This window comes from Hydra vulgaris, chromosome 04 (assembly GCF_038396675.1).
Source record: "Hydra vulgaris chromosome 04, alternate assembly HydraT2T_AEP".
NCBI classification, from domain to species: domain Eukaryota; kingdom Metazoa; phylum Cnidaria; class Hydrozoa; order Anthoathecata; family Hydridae; genus Hydra; species Hydra vulgaris.
Genome location: NC_088923.1, coordinates 41,608,787 through 41,624,281, shown reverse-complemented (window position 1 = coordinate 41,624,281; position 15,495 = coordinate 41,608,787). Strand labels below are relative to the sequence as shown.

Below are 15,495 nucleotides of genomic sequence, written 5' to 3'. Positions count from 1 at the left end.
CCCCGCTTAATGAATCTAAACTAGATATTTATGAGTTGCGATCTGCTCTAGATAATCTTTAAAACAACACTAGTGCAGGTTTTAATAAAATTAACGTTTATGTTGTAGAATCAGATTTTAATATTATACAATCCTCTTTATATCACATTTTTGATCTTTCTATTAAATCAGATACTGTTCCAGAAAAACTAAAAATTGTACGAGTCTCCTATTTTTAAATCTGGTGATGATACAAATACTTCAAATTACAGATCAATATCGGTTCTGCCATGCTTTTCTAAGTTTCTCGAACGCATAATGTATAATAAGCTTAACAGCTACTTAACGGTAAACAACATATTGTTCAACAAGTAATTTGGTTTTTAAAAGTATCACTCAACCGATCACGCTTTGACCGAGCTAGTAACCCATGTAACAAATGGCTTCAATGATGATTGTTTGACATTAGGAGTTTTTATTGATCTGTCTAAAGCCTTTGACACCGTCAACCATGTTATTCTTCTTAAAGAACTTGAACATTATGGAATAAAAAACAATAACTTACTCTGGTTTAAAGAATATTTATCAAGCAGAAAACAGTTTATACAATATGAAATAGGTAAAACGTTCAAAAATATATTGACATGCGGAGATCCTCAAGGCTCGATTTTAGGACCGCTATTGTTTTTACTTTATATAAATGATTTATCTTTTACATCAAACTTATTAAATTTTATTTTATTTGCGGATGCCTTCAACCTGTTTTATTCACATAGGGGCATTAAAACGCTTTTTACAGTGGTTAATGAAGAATTAAACAAAGTAAATGAATGGTTTAGATGTTATAAACTATCGCTTAACGTAACAAAAACTAAGTATATACTATTTCTTTCATAAACAACATAAAACAGGTAATCTTCCCCTAAAATTACCTGAAAATTAATAAAATAAACATTACTAGAAAAACATCAGTAAACTTCGGTATTTTAGATGAAAATCTATCTTGTAAAAAAAAAACATCGGTATTTTAGATAAAAATTTATCTTAGAAGACTCGTATAAGCTCTCTAGAAAGAAAAAACGTATACAAAATTAATATATATTTAGTCTTACAATTCATGTATAAAATAAAACACGAATTATCTCCAACAATATTTAATCAACATTTTACTAAAATAAGCCATAAATACCCTACCAGATTTTCCGAAAAACAGTTTTATAACTTCAAAATTTAATCTAAAGTTATGTTTTTATTCTATTCAGTATCGGGGACCTTTTTTATGGAAAAGTTTTAGACAGATTGTTCATAATAAAAAGCAAACACTTCCACAATTCAAAGCTAATTTAAAATATCATTTAGTAAATATGGATTTTAATATTCTAAATATTGCCAGTCTTTTTTAGAAGTTATCAAAATAAATTTTTAATGATACATTAACTTAAACAACTTTAACATGTTAACTACCAAAAAACAAAAAATAAGAAGAAAATCAACTATTATTAAGTATATCAATGTCTATATCACGCTTCTTTAAAAATGATTACTCTTTAATATTTAGTTTTGAAGTTTAAAAAGCTTTATTTTTTTGTTTCGTTTAATCTAAACATGCAGTATCTTTTTGTAAATTATCTTATATTTATTTTATTTTTGACGCTTTTATATATTTTATGTTGTTTGTGGATGGAATTTTTTTTTCATTTTGTTATAAAACGACAGCACGAGGCAATATGTATATATATGTATGTGTGTATGTGTCATGTGCATATGTGTGTATGTATATACACATATATATTTTATATCTTTCTTAACTAGGTTTACTTTTAATTTTTTAGTACTTTTTTGTTTGTTAACTTCTTATACTTGACGTTTTGTAAAGTTATTTTAATATTTTACGGACTTGTAAAATACGGATGTAATGGGGCTCGGTGATAAGGCTAATTGATGCCTTCTTCTTACTCCAGCCTTCTTCTTACTCCAGCCATTTCCTTTTGCTATATTTGTACGTTGTATATATTCTTAACGGCGAAATAAATGAAACTACTACTATTTAAAAAAACAAGTATCAAAAATTTTAAACATCAATTCAAACCATGGATTACAAAAGTAAAAGAATTATAAAATATATCCAAGTGCGCAATCTTTTCCAACAAAAAAATGATAAGATCTAAAGATCTTATTAATAAAAAAAAGGTTTGTTAGTATTTTTAAAAGATATAAATATATGATAATTGCATTAATTAAACTTAGTAAAAAAAACCATTTAAAAATTTTTTTCTCAGAAAATGTAGAAAATCTTCGCGAACTTTGGAAGGGCATTAACATTCTAATTAATGTCAAAAATTTTAATAAATCAACTTCCAACTGTTTGCAAGAAAATGAAATATATATAACTGATCCAAATCTAATCAATCAATCATTTAACACTTTTTTTACAAATGTTGCTCATAAACTCAAATCCAATATTCATTCGTCTTACATTAATTATCAAAAGTATCTTAAACATCCAAGTTTACATTATTATCTCCAACAAATATTCCTGAAATTTTATCTCATATCTAAATTGAATCCAAAAAAATCATTAAGTCCAAACAGCATTTCCCCAAAAATATTTTTATATATTTAAACTATGAATTTTCAAATATTCATTCTACACTATTTAATACCTCATTTATAAATGAAGCATATCCTGATATTTTGAAATTATCTCGCGTTATTCCAATATTTAAAAATGACTCTAAACTTTCATGCACTAACTACAGACCTATTTCTCTTTTATCTAACATTAGTAAGATTCTTGAGAAACTTATGGATTCTAGAGCGTACTCTTTTCTAAAATCATTTAATTGTTTAAATGATTTTTAATTTGGTTTTCAATCAAATCATTCTACTTGCCATGCATTAATAAGTATAACAGAAAAAATTAGGAAAGCTCTTGATACTGTTCATTTCTTTTGTGGTGTTTTCATTGATATACAAAAAGCTTTCCATACCGTTGACTCTAGTATTTTTAAAATAAATCATCATGGAATTCGCGGTATTGTAAATGACTGGTTTCAATCTTATCTTTCAGATCGAAAACAATTTATAAGTATTAATGGTTTCAATTCTAGTAATAAATCAGTTTTGTGTGGTGTTTCTCATGATTCTGTTCGAGGTCCTCTTTTATTTTTAATCTACGATAACAACCTAATCAACTCTGTTCACTTCTCTTCGGTTCATCTGTTTGCTGATTATACAAATCTCTTGCACATCAACAAATTGTATCATTCTTTGTGTAAAATGTTAATTCGGATCTAAAGGGTATAGTTCACAGGTTAAATGCTAACCTAATGTCTCAACACTGAAAAAACTGAACTAATTTTTTTTTCATCTCCGAGAAAAAACTATTTCTTTAAAAATGTTGAAATCAAAATCAAAATTAATTATAAACGGCTATATCCTCCAAGAGTTATTAAATATCTTGGTGTATTAATTGATTGCAATCTTTCATGGAACTTTCATATTAATGAACTAAGCAAGAATCTCAAGCTAACGGTATGCTTTCAATAATTCGTCATTATGTTGATAAAGTTACACTAAAAAATATTTACTATGCCTTATTCTCATCTTATCTTAGATATTGTTGTCAAGTTTGGGGTCAAGTTGGAAACTATTGCATTAACAAGTTGCTATCGTCTCAGCGTCGATCCATTAGAATAATAAACTTTCAACCAATTAAATCGAAGTCTTTCAAAAAACTTTTTATCCCAACATTTCCAGCGCTAGTAAAGTATGCTAATCTTCTTTTTGTTTTTGACTCCTTAAATAAAAACTTACCATCTCCTATCACAAACTTGTTCACAGAAAGTAAACTATTACATTCCTACTCAACTAGAAATATACGCAATGGAAAACTAAATGTACCATCTTTTAGAACCCAGAAGTATGGTAAAAATTCTATTGTTCATCAGTGCGTCTGTGAATGGAACAGGTGTTCTATTAAAGTTGGTAAATTACAATTATTACGTATACGTGGTAAAAGTCACGTAGATAAACGTGATGAAAGTCACGCATTCATTTATGGTTTTTAATGACTATTGTTGTTTTATAATTGTCATGGGAATTATAACTTTGTATTTATATACGATTTTTTGTAATAAAACAGAAGGTTGAAAAACGCTTAGATAGTTGTTTTTAATATATATGTAAACGAATACAAGAATGCAACAAGCTATTTCGGCTATAATGCCACCAGGATTTGATGGCAACCATCAACGGTTTATCCGTCAACTGCGAACATATATTGCAGCAATGAACATTGACGAAGCAAAGAGAAAAACGATAACATTAACATGTTTGCCACCACAGATTTATTCTGCATCTATGCTTGCCGGCATACCCAGAAGACGATTCAGTGACTTACGAAGAGATCGAAAAAAATATTATGAAGCTTTTTAAACCAAAGTCATCGTTAATACTACACTTTGAATTTGCAACAATTAAAAAAACAAGTAACGAGAGTGTGACGAAATTTTCACGACGGATTGCAAGAGCTGCTGAAGGATGCAAATTTACGGATAGAGATGACAGGATGAGCGACCAATTTATTACTGGCTTTAACGATGGAGCTACGATCAAGCGGCTATTACTGGAATCTGAAGAACTTACATTTGTAAAGGCTGTTGAGGTTGCTGTTACTTTGGAACGAGTGACTCAAGAAGCCCGACAGTTGGATGGTTCCGATAATGTGATGGTTGCAGCAACATCGCTACTTCCCCAAACAACTGGTTTTGCCGGAACAAATAAAACAACATGTTTTAATTGTGGGAAATTTCGACATTATGCACGGGACTGCAAGGTAAAATGCAAGAACTGTTCACACAATCATCGAGCCAAAGACTGCATCAAACGATTGCAAGGTTTAAAAGGAAAAGGGAGAGTTTGGAAATAATGGCATCCAGTATTCTCCCTGAAACAGCGTTGTCATCATAAAAATTTAAAATAAGCGGAATGTTCCGAACAGCATTAATTGATTCTGGATGCTCAATTACAGTGGTTCATGCTGAATCTACTCGTGGACTTGTTTCAAAAAAAGAAAAATGCTTGTGATAACTTTGTTGTGATAACTTTGTTGTGATAACTTTGTTGTGATAACTTTGTTGTGATAACTTTGGGAGGAACTGTACAAGTGCTAGGTGAAATGGTAATCAAATTGGAAATTGATGGAATATATCGGATGATTAATTCGTTAATTGTAAAGGACAAACCATTCGGGTTTGATTTGATTTTTGGAATGGATTCTATTGAAAAATTCGGAGGAGCCGTAATCTATGGTGATAAAAACCGTACCGTCCGAATGTTAGCATGTGACACGGAAAAATGTGGCGCAAATTATATAAGTAAAGATAACGAAATAAACGAAAAGAACGAAATAAACAAAGAGAACGAAGTAAACGAAGAGAACGAAATAAACGATGAGAAAAAAACAAACACGGCAAAATGTGGGGCAAATTATATAAGAAGTAAAGAGAACAAAATAAAACGAAAAGAACGAAATAAACGAAGAGAACGAAGTAAACGAAAAGAACGAAGTAAACGAAGAAAACAAAATAAACGAAGATAACGAAATAAACGAAGAGAAAACAAAAACAACGAAATAAAACATCAGGATTTCACGGCAAAGTTCGACGGAAAAAAGTGGACGACATCATGGAACTGGAATAAAGAGCCCGCAATTAATAATACGATCCGCGAATACAAGATGAGCGAAAAGTGAAAGTAGTTACCGAAAAGAAATAAATGAATGGATCAACTCTGGCATTCTTGTGCCGTATAACGAGCAAGCATTGGGACCACCTAAAGTATTGATACCGCTCATGTGTGTTGTGCAAGAAAATAAAGGTAGAAAGATACGCCCAGTGGGAGACTTCCGAGCTCTCAACGAATTTGTAAATTGTCACACAGCAAATGCCGACGTTTGTCAAGAGAAACTGTGTCGTTGGAGGAAAATTGAAAGTGCAAAAATCCTTGATCTTAAGAAAGCCTACCTTCAAATTCACATTGACAAAAAACTGTGGCCATATCAAACTGTGATTATAAATGGGGAACGGTATTGTTTCACCAGAATGTGTTTTGGCATCAACGTGGCTCCAACAATAATGACTACAATTCTTCGTCACGTGCTCAATAATTACATTGATGATATATTTGTCGATGAAAGTGTAGAAACAGCTGAAAATGTTGCGAAGCATCTTGAGAAATTTGGGTTGCAGTGTAAACCTCCAGAAGAGCTAGAAAAAGGACGTGTTTTAGGATTGAGAGTCGAACGAAATAAAAATGGGGAATTGATATGGAAGCGGGACAATGTAGTACAATTCGAATCTTCAAATGCAGTCACACGATCACAGCTTTTTAGCAATTTAGGTAAACTTATTGGACATTACCCGGTGGCAGGAGGTTTGCGTTGACAAGCTTCATACATCAAACGATTTGCTGGAAATATTCCATGGAATGAGTATGTTTCTAAAGATTGCAAAGAAAAAATGAATGAGTTGCATCACCGTTTGGAAAAAGTAGACTCGGTTGGTGGGAAATGGCTGGTACCAGTGAATGGAAAAGCTGAGCTTTACTGTGATGCATCGACCATAGGACTGGGTGTAATTCTTCTAATTGGAGGAATCGTTATTGAAGATGCAGCATGGCTACGACCAACGAGTGATACGCACCATATTAATATAAGTGAACTAGATTCGATATTTCGATGAATTACAATTATTACGTATACGTGGTAAAAGTCACGTATTCATTTATGGTTTTTAATGACTATTGTTGTTTTATAATTGTCATGGGAATTATAACTTTGTATTTACATACGATTTTTTGTAATAAAACAGAAGGTTGAAAAACGCTTAGATAGTTGTTTTTAATGTATATATATAAACGAATACAACAATGCAACAACAGGAGCCTTGCCTGCATTTTGAATGAGTCCAAAAAACTATATCCTAAAATACCTTTACTCCATCTTTAACAAAATCAATTTTAAAAAAATCTGAAAAACTTTTTATTCTAACTTTTAGACGAATCATCCTTACGATTAAAATATTCTTTTAATTTTTTTTTCGTTGTTACTACAATTACTTCTACTACATATCACTTTTCGTCGTGACAATCATCAGTACTTTTTGTTTATTTTTTACTTTTTTTTATAATTAAAACCTGCAAATTATGATTTCTACATGTTTGTTTTAATGTATGTCATATGTTCTTTAGTCTATGTGTTTACGGTCCATATGTTTTAATGTATGTTTTTGCTTATTATTACTTATATTATGTTTAAAAATTGGTCTCATTCCTTTGATCAGATTTCTGAATGAGTGATACCATCCTAATAAATCATTAACTTGTTATTATAAATAATTTTATGCTCATAACTACCATTATAATATTAGTTATTATTGTTATTTTTTGATTGTAATTGTTGTAAACATACTTATTATTACTATTACTATAATATATATTTGTATTAATTTTTTTTTTATCTCATACTATTATAATCTATTATTTTTATTTTTATTATCATTATTGTTATTATTATTGTTATTATTATTACTATCAAAACCATTGTAAAAATGATTTACGGAAAATGTATAGCTTGCTGCTGCTGTTGTTGTTGTTGTTGTTGTTGTTGTTTTTGTTATTGTTGTTGTTGTTGTTGATGTTGTTGTTGTTGTTGTTATACTGAGGTGAAGGAAGTGTCACTTTTATACTATTCATGCACAGTGAGTTGTTCATGTAGGAAGAATCCTTGCTTTTCAATTAATTATTTTTTTAATCTTTAAACAAAACTATTTTGAGCGTATTGTGAATCTAACTATTTTTTATTTATACTACAGGGATAAAACTTACAAAATGATTTTCTAAAAGATACGCTCATATTTTAGATTTTTTTCATTTATAAGCTGGTCAACCTTATCTAGTTGAGAACTTATTTTTTTCTCTGATTTTTATATTTGATTTTTCATGTTTAGAGTACATCCCTGTGTGGTATACAAATTTTTATATTTCCTCTGCATCCATAAGCATACATGATCCATTATGATCCACCTTATGTAAGTAATTATATACATACGAACAAATATTTACTTTTATGGTTCATCAGGCAGCGACTTCTCGAGACTAAATGATATGACAAGCTACTTAGACTGTTATTTGTTTTTGTTTTTATACAACTATACATTTTGATATGATTGACACTTCCCACATTGTCTTAGGTTTATATTCATCTTTGAAACTGACCTCTAATCAGACTAGACTTCACATAACACACTGCAAAGACTTACACATCATCTAATCTACCCATTTACATTGCTTATATGGGAAATGTCTGGTTTATCTTAAAGATTAGTTACTTGATAATATACCAGCAAGAACTTATTTAGCACAACTCTAATTTATCACATTTCTTCTAAAAAGCTATAATTGATGAGATATAAAGATTTGCCATACTTTAAATATAATTTGAATAAATTTCTTAAATCAGGCATATTGCCTGGTTTTGTCATGTCACATATATATGCTTAACTGTGTAAAAATACTATATGACATGTTGCTTCATGGTCTATAAGACTTAATAGATACAACTTGACAAAAATTATTTTTTTATATTTATTTTTACATAAAGCAATATATAAATAGTGGAAATACCTTTAGGGTTCCTAACTCTTTTTCTTCTTTCCATTGTTTTAGACAACTTTTTGATATCATTGTTGGAGTTAATTCTGAGATCTGCTTCGAACGATAAAGGCTACTGTTATATATAATTTGCTTTGCAAATATCATTTCTTTATTATCATTGCAACTCAGTTTTATTTGGTTTTCAACATTTTCTCCAATTTTTTCTTTTGCATTTTCTTCTTCTTCTTCTTCCTTGTTCTTTACTCCCCAAGCAGGTGCTCCAGCAGGTTTAGTATCGAAGCAGTCATATACAATACTGATCAAATCATTGCTTTTAACTTCGCTATTCAATAAAGTTAGCACACAAGTGGTACCAGAATGAACTTTTTCCTGAGCTTGTTTTTTTTTCTTCACCTCTTTTAAAGTCTAAATAAAATATTTGTATATTTAGTTAATATAAGTTCATTATAATAGTAATACAACCAATCGCTTTTTTTTAGAAAATTAAATAATATGTTTATTACTTTGTAAAAGTGATAATTTTTATTATAACTATGTGTAATGTAATTATTTGTAATATATATAATATAAAAATCAATTAGTAAAGTTTGTTACAACATTGTAAACTCAAAATTTTTACTTGAAATTTTATAAGAAATAAAATAAGTTACTTTATTTGTTTTTGATCAGAAATTAACAGAAAGCAAAAAAAAAATCCTTTTAGTGTTGATTTAAAAACTTCTTGCGTTTTACTTCTTTTTTAATTCTTTAACAAAATTTTATTTATTTTGTTTTTTTCATTTTAAAAATATAGTTTATATAAACTTTTTCTTATGATAAATTAAGAAAATTTATTTTTTAGAATTTTCAAAATATCTAGGGCTGCCAAGGACACTCTGGGAATTCTAAAAAGAAAAATATTAATTGGATTGTAATTTTATTATCATAAAATAATAATACTGATAAAACTATTTCAAGAAATTTTCCCTGTTTTTTTTGTACTTAAATTTCCCTCTTTTCCTGCGCACACAAAATACTAGAAAATTTCCGGAAAGTTTATATTGTTATTTCCGGGAAGACAAGACGAATTGGACGAATTAGCATCGATGGTTTGCATCGAAGTCATAGTATTTAGTAGTTTAACATTATGACTATATTTGCATAAAGTTTTCTTCTAGCTTAAAAGTATATGAGTGTACATTTTAAAGATGTAAATATTCGTGGACGGTTTTAAGTGTACTTTTTGAAAACAATATTCTTTTAGTGTTGAAATATTTTTGTATTTTGTGCCACATTTTCGTCTCCAAAAAAAAAGTCCTCATCTTCTAAGATATTTTAGAACTTTCAGATTCTAATGGGGGTGAAGGGGGGGGGGGGGGGAAAGGAGGGGATTTTACATTTTTTTTCACAGCTTCCAGCTGAAATGTACCAGCTATACATTAAATTGCATCTAGATTTTAGTGTGCAAGCTTGGTGGTCACATCTTAAATAGGAAATATCCCTTCTTAAACGTGTCTAAAAACGTGCAACAAAAACTATATCGTTGATTAAAAATTTTATTTACAAAAAAATATTACAAAAACTCGGTCTAACCAAACAAAAAAAACGCAGAATTGTTATTGACTTTATATTGTAATATAAAATCACTCATTATTTACATAAAGTTGAATTTAACATCCCACAAGTACAGCGTTTCTTACTAAATTCAGGGTATAATTTGAGAAGAAATACCCAGTATTTAAAACCATGATTAATCAAAAGTTATCCAGAAACGTCAGTACTTCTTCACAAACCGTTTTACAAACCAACAAAACAAATCAGCACAAGATGTAGTTGATACACCCACAGTGTACTCTTTTGAAAACTACGTTTAAAATGCTGCTTTGGCTGCTGCAACGTTCATCGTTAGCATAGGAAAGCCTGGTAACTAAGTAGTGTGCTTTCATTTATCAACAATAAACTTTCTATGTATAAGTTTAACTGATTGCTTTAATTAAAGAAATTTAAAAAAAACTTAAAAAAAACTAGAACCTTCACGAAGGATAAGAACTTACTTTGAATATCTTTGAATTTACTTTGATGTTTCAAATAAATGAAAGTATGAGTTGGTTAAGTAAATTCTACGGTGAACAAAAACTGTTACGGTTAAAAAAACCATTAGTCTATTGTATTTAGATTCAACTGGTGTTAGGGTATATTTCTCATATAAATTATTTTTTATTTTCAATATAGAGGCCACATTACCAAGGCCCGCAAAGACAAGTTCGGCTCCAAAAGGAACGTCATACCCCGCTCTACGGACCAAAAGTAAAGTAATTTTAGGAAGAACAAAAATATGTCAGAGTGAAAGATAGAAGTAGTCGACTTAGAAAGATAGCATAAAGACGGCGGACAGGATTGCACGCAATGTTAGAAGGTGCAATTAAAACTTGTTCGCGAATTAATTTTTAATCAATACGTAACAACTTTTTCTATTTTCAATATTACACAATATTCACTATTTTCAAAAATTAAATATGCGAAGATCAAAAACCATAACTAGTATTGTGATTTTCGTCATTTTAAAGTAAAAAAGGTTTTAGTTACGGTCAGACTTTTAAAACTTTTTGCATTAAAGAAATGTTAAATGTGTTATTGTTGCCGAAAATAATTAGTTTACGTAAACTTTACGCAAAAACATTATGTTTTTATTTAAACAGGTTTTAAAAGTTTGCTTAACTCATAAGTTGCATAAAAAGTCAAGTTGTTTCACAAGCTAAGAAGAAAAAAATTTACTAAGCTTTAATAAGGTTTTTGTTTAGATTAGATAAGTACTATCATATCAAAATTCAAACCAGGAGTTTTTAGTTACGACAAAAACATAGAGCTTAAAATAGAAAGACAAGTTAACTTTAAAATTAAAAAAGACAAACGCAATGTGACTGTAATTAATCAAACCTATGTGTGTGATTAATTACAGTAAAAAAAAATGTGATAGCAATCAGTTATTAAATATATTTTTAGCTATATAATACTAAAATATTAAATTATAGTATATTATACTACATTTTTCTTTTTAACTATATTATACTAAACTTAAATTCATCATTTAAAGATTTTTAATTTCATTAAACAATCTTTAAGTTTCCAAAAGTTACCACCATGTGACCACGTAACCACGTGAAATTTACATTTCACGTGGTTACGTGGTCAACATCACCTTTTGGGAAGAAGGATTTGTATTTGAAATGCACAGATTTGGTTTTGAAGCTCTGAGATGAACTGTCTATAACCCAATATTCTGTTTAAGCTAATTTCAATGTTTTTTATTTTCTAACAAGTTATTAGCTTTCGAAAATGATTTATTAGAGCTAATAGAATATATCAGGTTCCAGAAAGTATCGAACAACTTTTAAAGTAGACTAAAAAGCGAAATTTCTGACATCCGCAAATTTAATTTAACTTTTACCTATGCTGACAAAATTTTAATCTGTATAATTTATCAAAAGACAGTTATAACCGCTTGTCGACAAACGCCATTACCTCTAACAAGCTCATTGTGAAATAAAAGATAAAATAAACAAAGTAAGTAAACAAATTTTAAAAGATCTTTTTAACAAAAGCTATTTTTAACAAAATTGACATTAATGCATCTTCTTATTGTTTAAAAATGTTAAAAGACCATAAAACTAATTTTAAAACAATCCAAATGTTAGATTAATAAATCCTGCAAAAAATGAAATTGGTAGAATTAGTAAAAGCATTCTCTCTAAATTAAACTCTGATTTGAAAAATATTCTGTCTAAATTAGTGGAAAAGCACTCAAAATGTTATCAATTAGTTTAAAAATATACACCCTTATAAGTTCATTATTTTTGATATCAACAATTTCTATCCTTTAATTAGTAAAAACTCTTTAACAATTCTATCAGTTTTGCGGAAAAACATCTAACTATAGGCACAGAACATAAGTCAACTGTTTAATAATAACCAGGTTTGGATAAAAAAATCGAGCGGTTTATTTGACGTCACAATGGGTGCGTTTGATGGTGCAAAGTTATGTAAATTTCTCGGGATATTCATTCTTTTTCAAACTTAAATTTTTTATAATAAACATGACTTTGGCTTATATTTGGCTTACCGGTCCACAAATGGAGAAAATTAAAAAGCATATTACACATTCAAATGTAACGATCTTAGCATATCTGTACAGTGCAACCTCATAATTTTGAACTACCCTGACGTAACTCTAATTCTCCGCGAACCAGTCATACCAACCATGCTGCATACCTGATAATACTTGAAACTACATACATGCTCAATCAAAACACCCTCCCAGTATACTAAAACAACTACCTCCCAATGTTGAAATGAGGTTGTCCGGAAATTCTAGTAGCAAAGAAGTGTTTAAGAAATCTGTACCTATTTATAATGAAGCATTGCAAAACTCTGGCAATCTTTCCTACTAACCTAACCTAAAACAACAGCAAAAGAAAAACCGTACACACAAAATAATCTGGTACAACCCTCCTTTTACCTTAAATGTCACCGCAAATATAGGAAAGTGCTTTTTAAACTTGATTGCCCAAAATTTTCCAATTAACCACAGATTACATTAAAATTTTAACAAAAACACTGTAAAAATCAGCTTTAGTTGCATGCCAAACATATAATTATTAATAAATTTACACAACAAGCGCATTCTAAACAAAAATCAAACCATCAAATAAAAACAGCTGCAACTGCCTAAATAAAAAAAATTGCTCTTTACTCAATAACTGCTTAACCAACAACGTATACCAAACAACGACGTATACCAAACAATGTATACCAAACAACTATATACCAAACAACGATCACTTTGGATAACCCTTTATTCAAAAAATTATATATTGGTCTAATTGAAACACCCTTTAAAATATATTAAAAAATAAATATAAAGAACGCGGATTACTCAAAGAAGACCATCAGGTCTTGTCACAGAGAAACCGCTAATTGCTTGTGGATAAAAAAAAAAAAAATAAATAAATAAAAAAGAATATACATTAAATATATACTAATATAGATAAGGGATTTTCAAAAAATTTTAAAATTTAAAAGTAGATTAGTATATTATCAGTTGAAAAAATGAGTTTTTTTAAGATTTTGTTTAAAAGAATCAAAATTACATTCTTGAGAAAAATCTTTAGAAGTATTTAGAAGTATACTGTTCCATAAAAGTGGTCCGCGAAATGAAATAAAAAATTTTCCAAAATTAGTTTGAGAAAATGGTTGTCGAATTAAATTATCGTTCCTTAAAATATATTTATTTCTATCTCTTTGTAAATACAAGATCTTGCATTTATACATAAAACAAAGAATATTAAAAACATTTAACTCATATATATTGAGTGCTTTCATATCATATAAAAGAGGCTTGGCGTGAGCAAAACGTTCCTTGAAATTTATAAGGCGTGCTACATGTTTCTGTTGCCGATAGAGAGGTTTAAGTTTACTTTTATAAGTGCTACCCCAAGCAATGTTTGCATAATTAATATGGCAATGAATTAACGAACAATATAACTGAATTAAGGTATGTTTATCTAGAAAGTTCCACTCCAACTTTTTAAAAAGAATTTTGTGATCAATAGTATTAAAAGCTTTTGCCAAGTCAATGAAAACACCTAAAGTAAATTGAGAATTTTCAAATGAGTCAGATATATTTCTTGTAAATTGTAAAATGGCATGTTCAGTGGAATTGTTTTTTTAGAATCCTTATTGATCGCTGTATAATAAATTGTTTATAGTAAGATGATTATAAATTTTATTGTACAAAATTCTTTCTAAAACTTTAGAGAATACAGAAAGTAGTGAAATTGGACGATAGTTACTTATATACTCAACGTCACCACCTTTTAATATTGGTATGACTTTTTCTAATTTTAGAGCTTGTGAAAAAATTCCCTGTTTAATTGATAGCGAAAAAATCTTAAAGAGTATATCTTTTAAATCAATCATCAAATGAACTTATAATAATGTTGCCGTTAATACCATCAGGGCTACTGCTTTGTTAGATTTTAACATTTTAAAAGCAATTTCAAATTCTTCAAAAGATAATTCAAAAGAGTTCAAGTAAGAGTTTAGAGGGAAACATAGATCAATCGTTAAGCTGTTTGCTATAGGAATGTTTTTTGCAAGATTTGGTCCTACAGACACAAAATATTTATTAAACTCTTCCGCAATTTGTCTTTTATCATATAAAAATTCATTATTATGTTTAACCATGTTTGGCAAAGGGTGAGATGTACTTTTTTTGCTGAACTGAGATATGCCAACCATTTATAATCATTCAAAACTCTTAAATATTAAAGCCCTACGGAGCTGTCTTAAGAATTTCAGAAATTAAAAGTCAGTAATAAAAATTCAGTGGTTAGATGGAAAATAATTAGACGATAATTAGCGCACTTGCCTCAGAAACAAAGGATCCGTGGTTCAAACCCCACCTCTGGGAAAGTTTTGCGACATTGGTTAGGAAGGAGGCGTGAACTTCCAATTAAATGCTTATCCGTGGTGCTCTGTGATAAGACCGTAAGGACTTTTTCGGGCACCTAAATAAAATTAAAAAAAAAAAAAAAGTGAAGTGTTTAACCTAACAATAAAATCGTGCATGTTATGCCTTAATTAAAAATATGAAATTTTTTCAAAAAATGTCAACAGTTTATTAAATAAAAAAACTGAAACTATATCAAAATATCAACATAGAAATAAATTCCTTTTTTGCCAAATTGACGCAGGGTAAAATTAGACTAAGGCATCATGTAATGAATTTTTTGAAATTAGATCCCATTGAATTGCTTAATTTGTATTTTTTATTTCTTGATTTAAAAAAATTATGTATATATA

At 29.1% G+C, this 15,495-nt stretch overlaps 1 protein-coding gene across 1 annotated transcript in view; it reads right to left on the bottom strand.

The window, feature by feature from the left end:
• The window catches only part of LOC101235453 (uncharacterized), a 37,755-nt gene that overhangs the window by 5,030 nt on the left and 17,230 nt on the right, over nucleotides 1-15,495 (bottom strand). Inside the window, exon 3 of the mRNA XM_065796374.1 lies at nucleotides 8,665-9,060. Coding sequence (XP_065652446.1) covers nucleotides 8,665-9,060 — 396 coding nt within the window. The remainder of the gene's footprint in view (nucleotides 1-8,664; nucleotides 9,061-15,495) is intronic.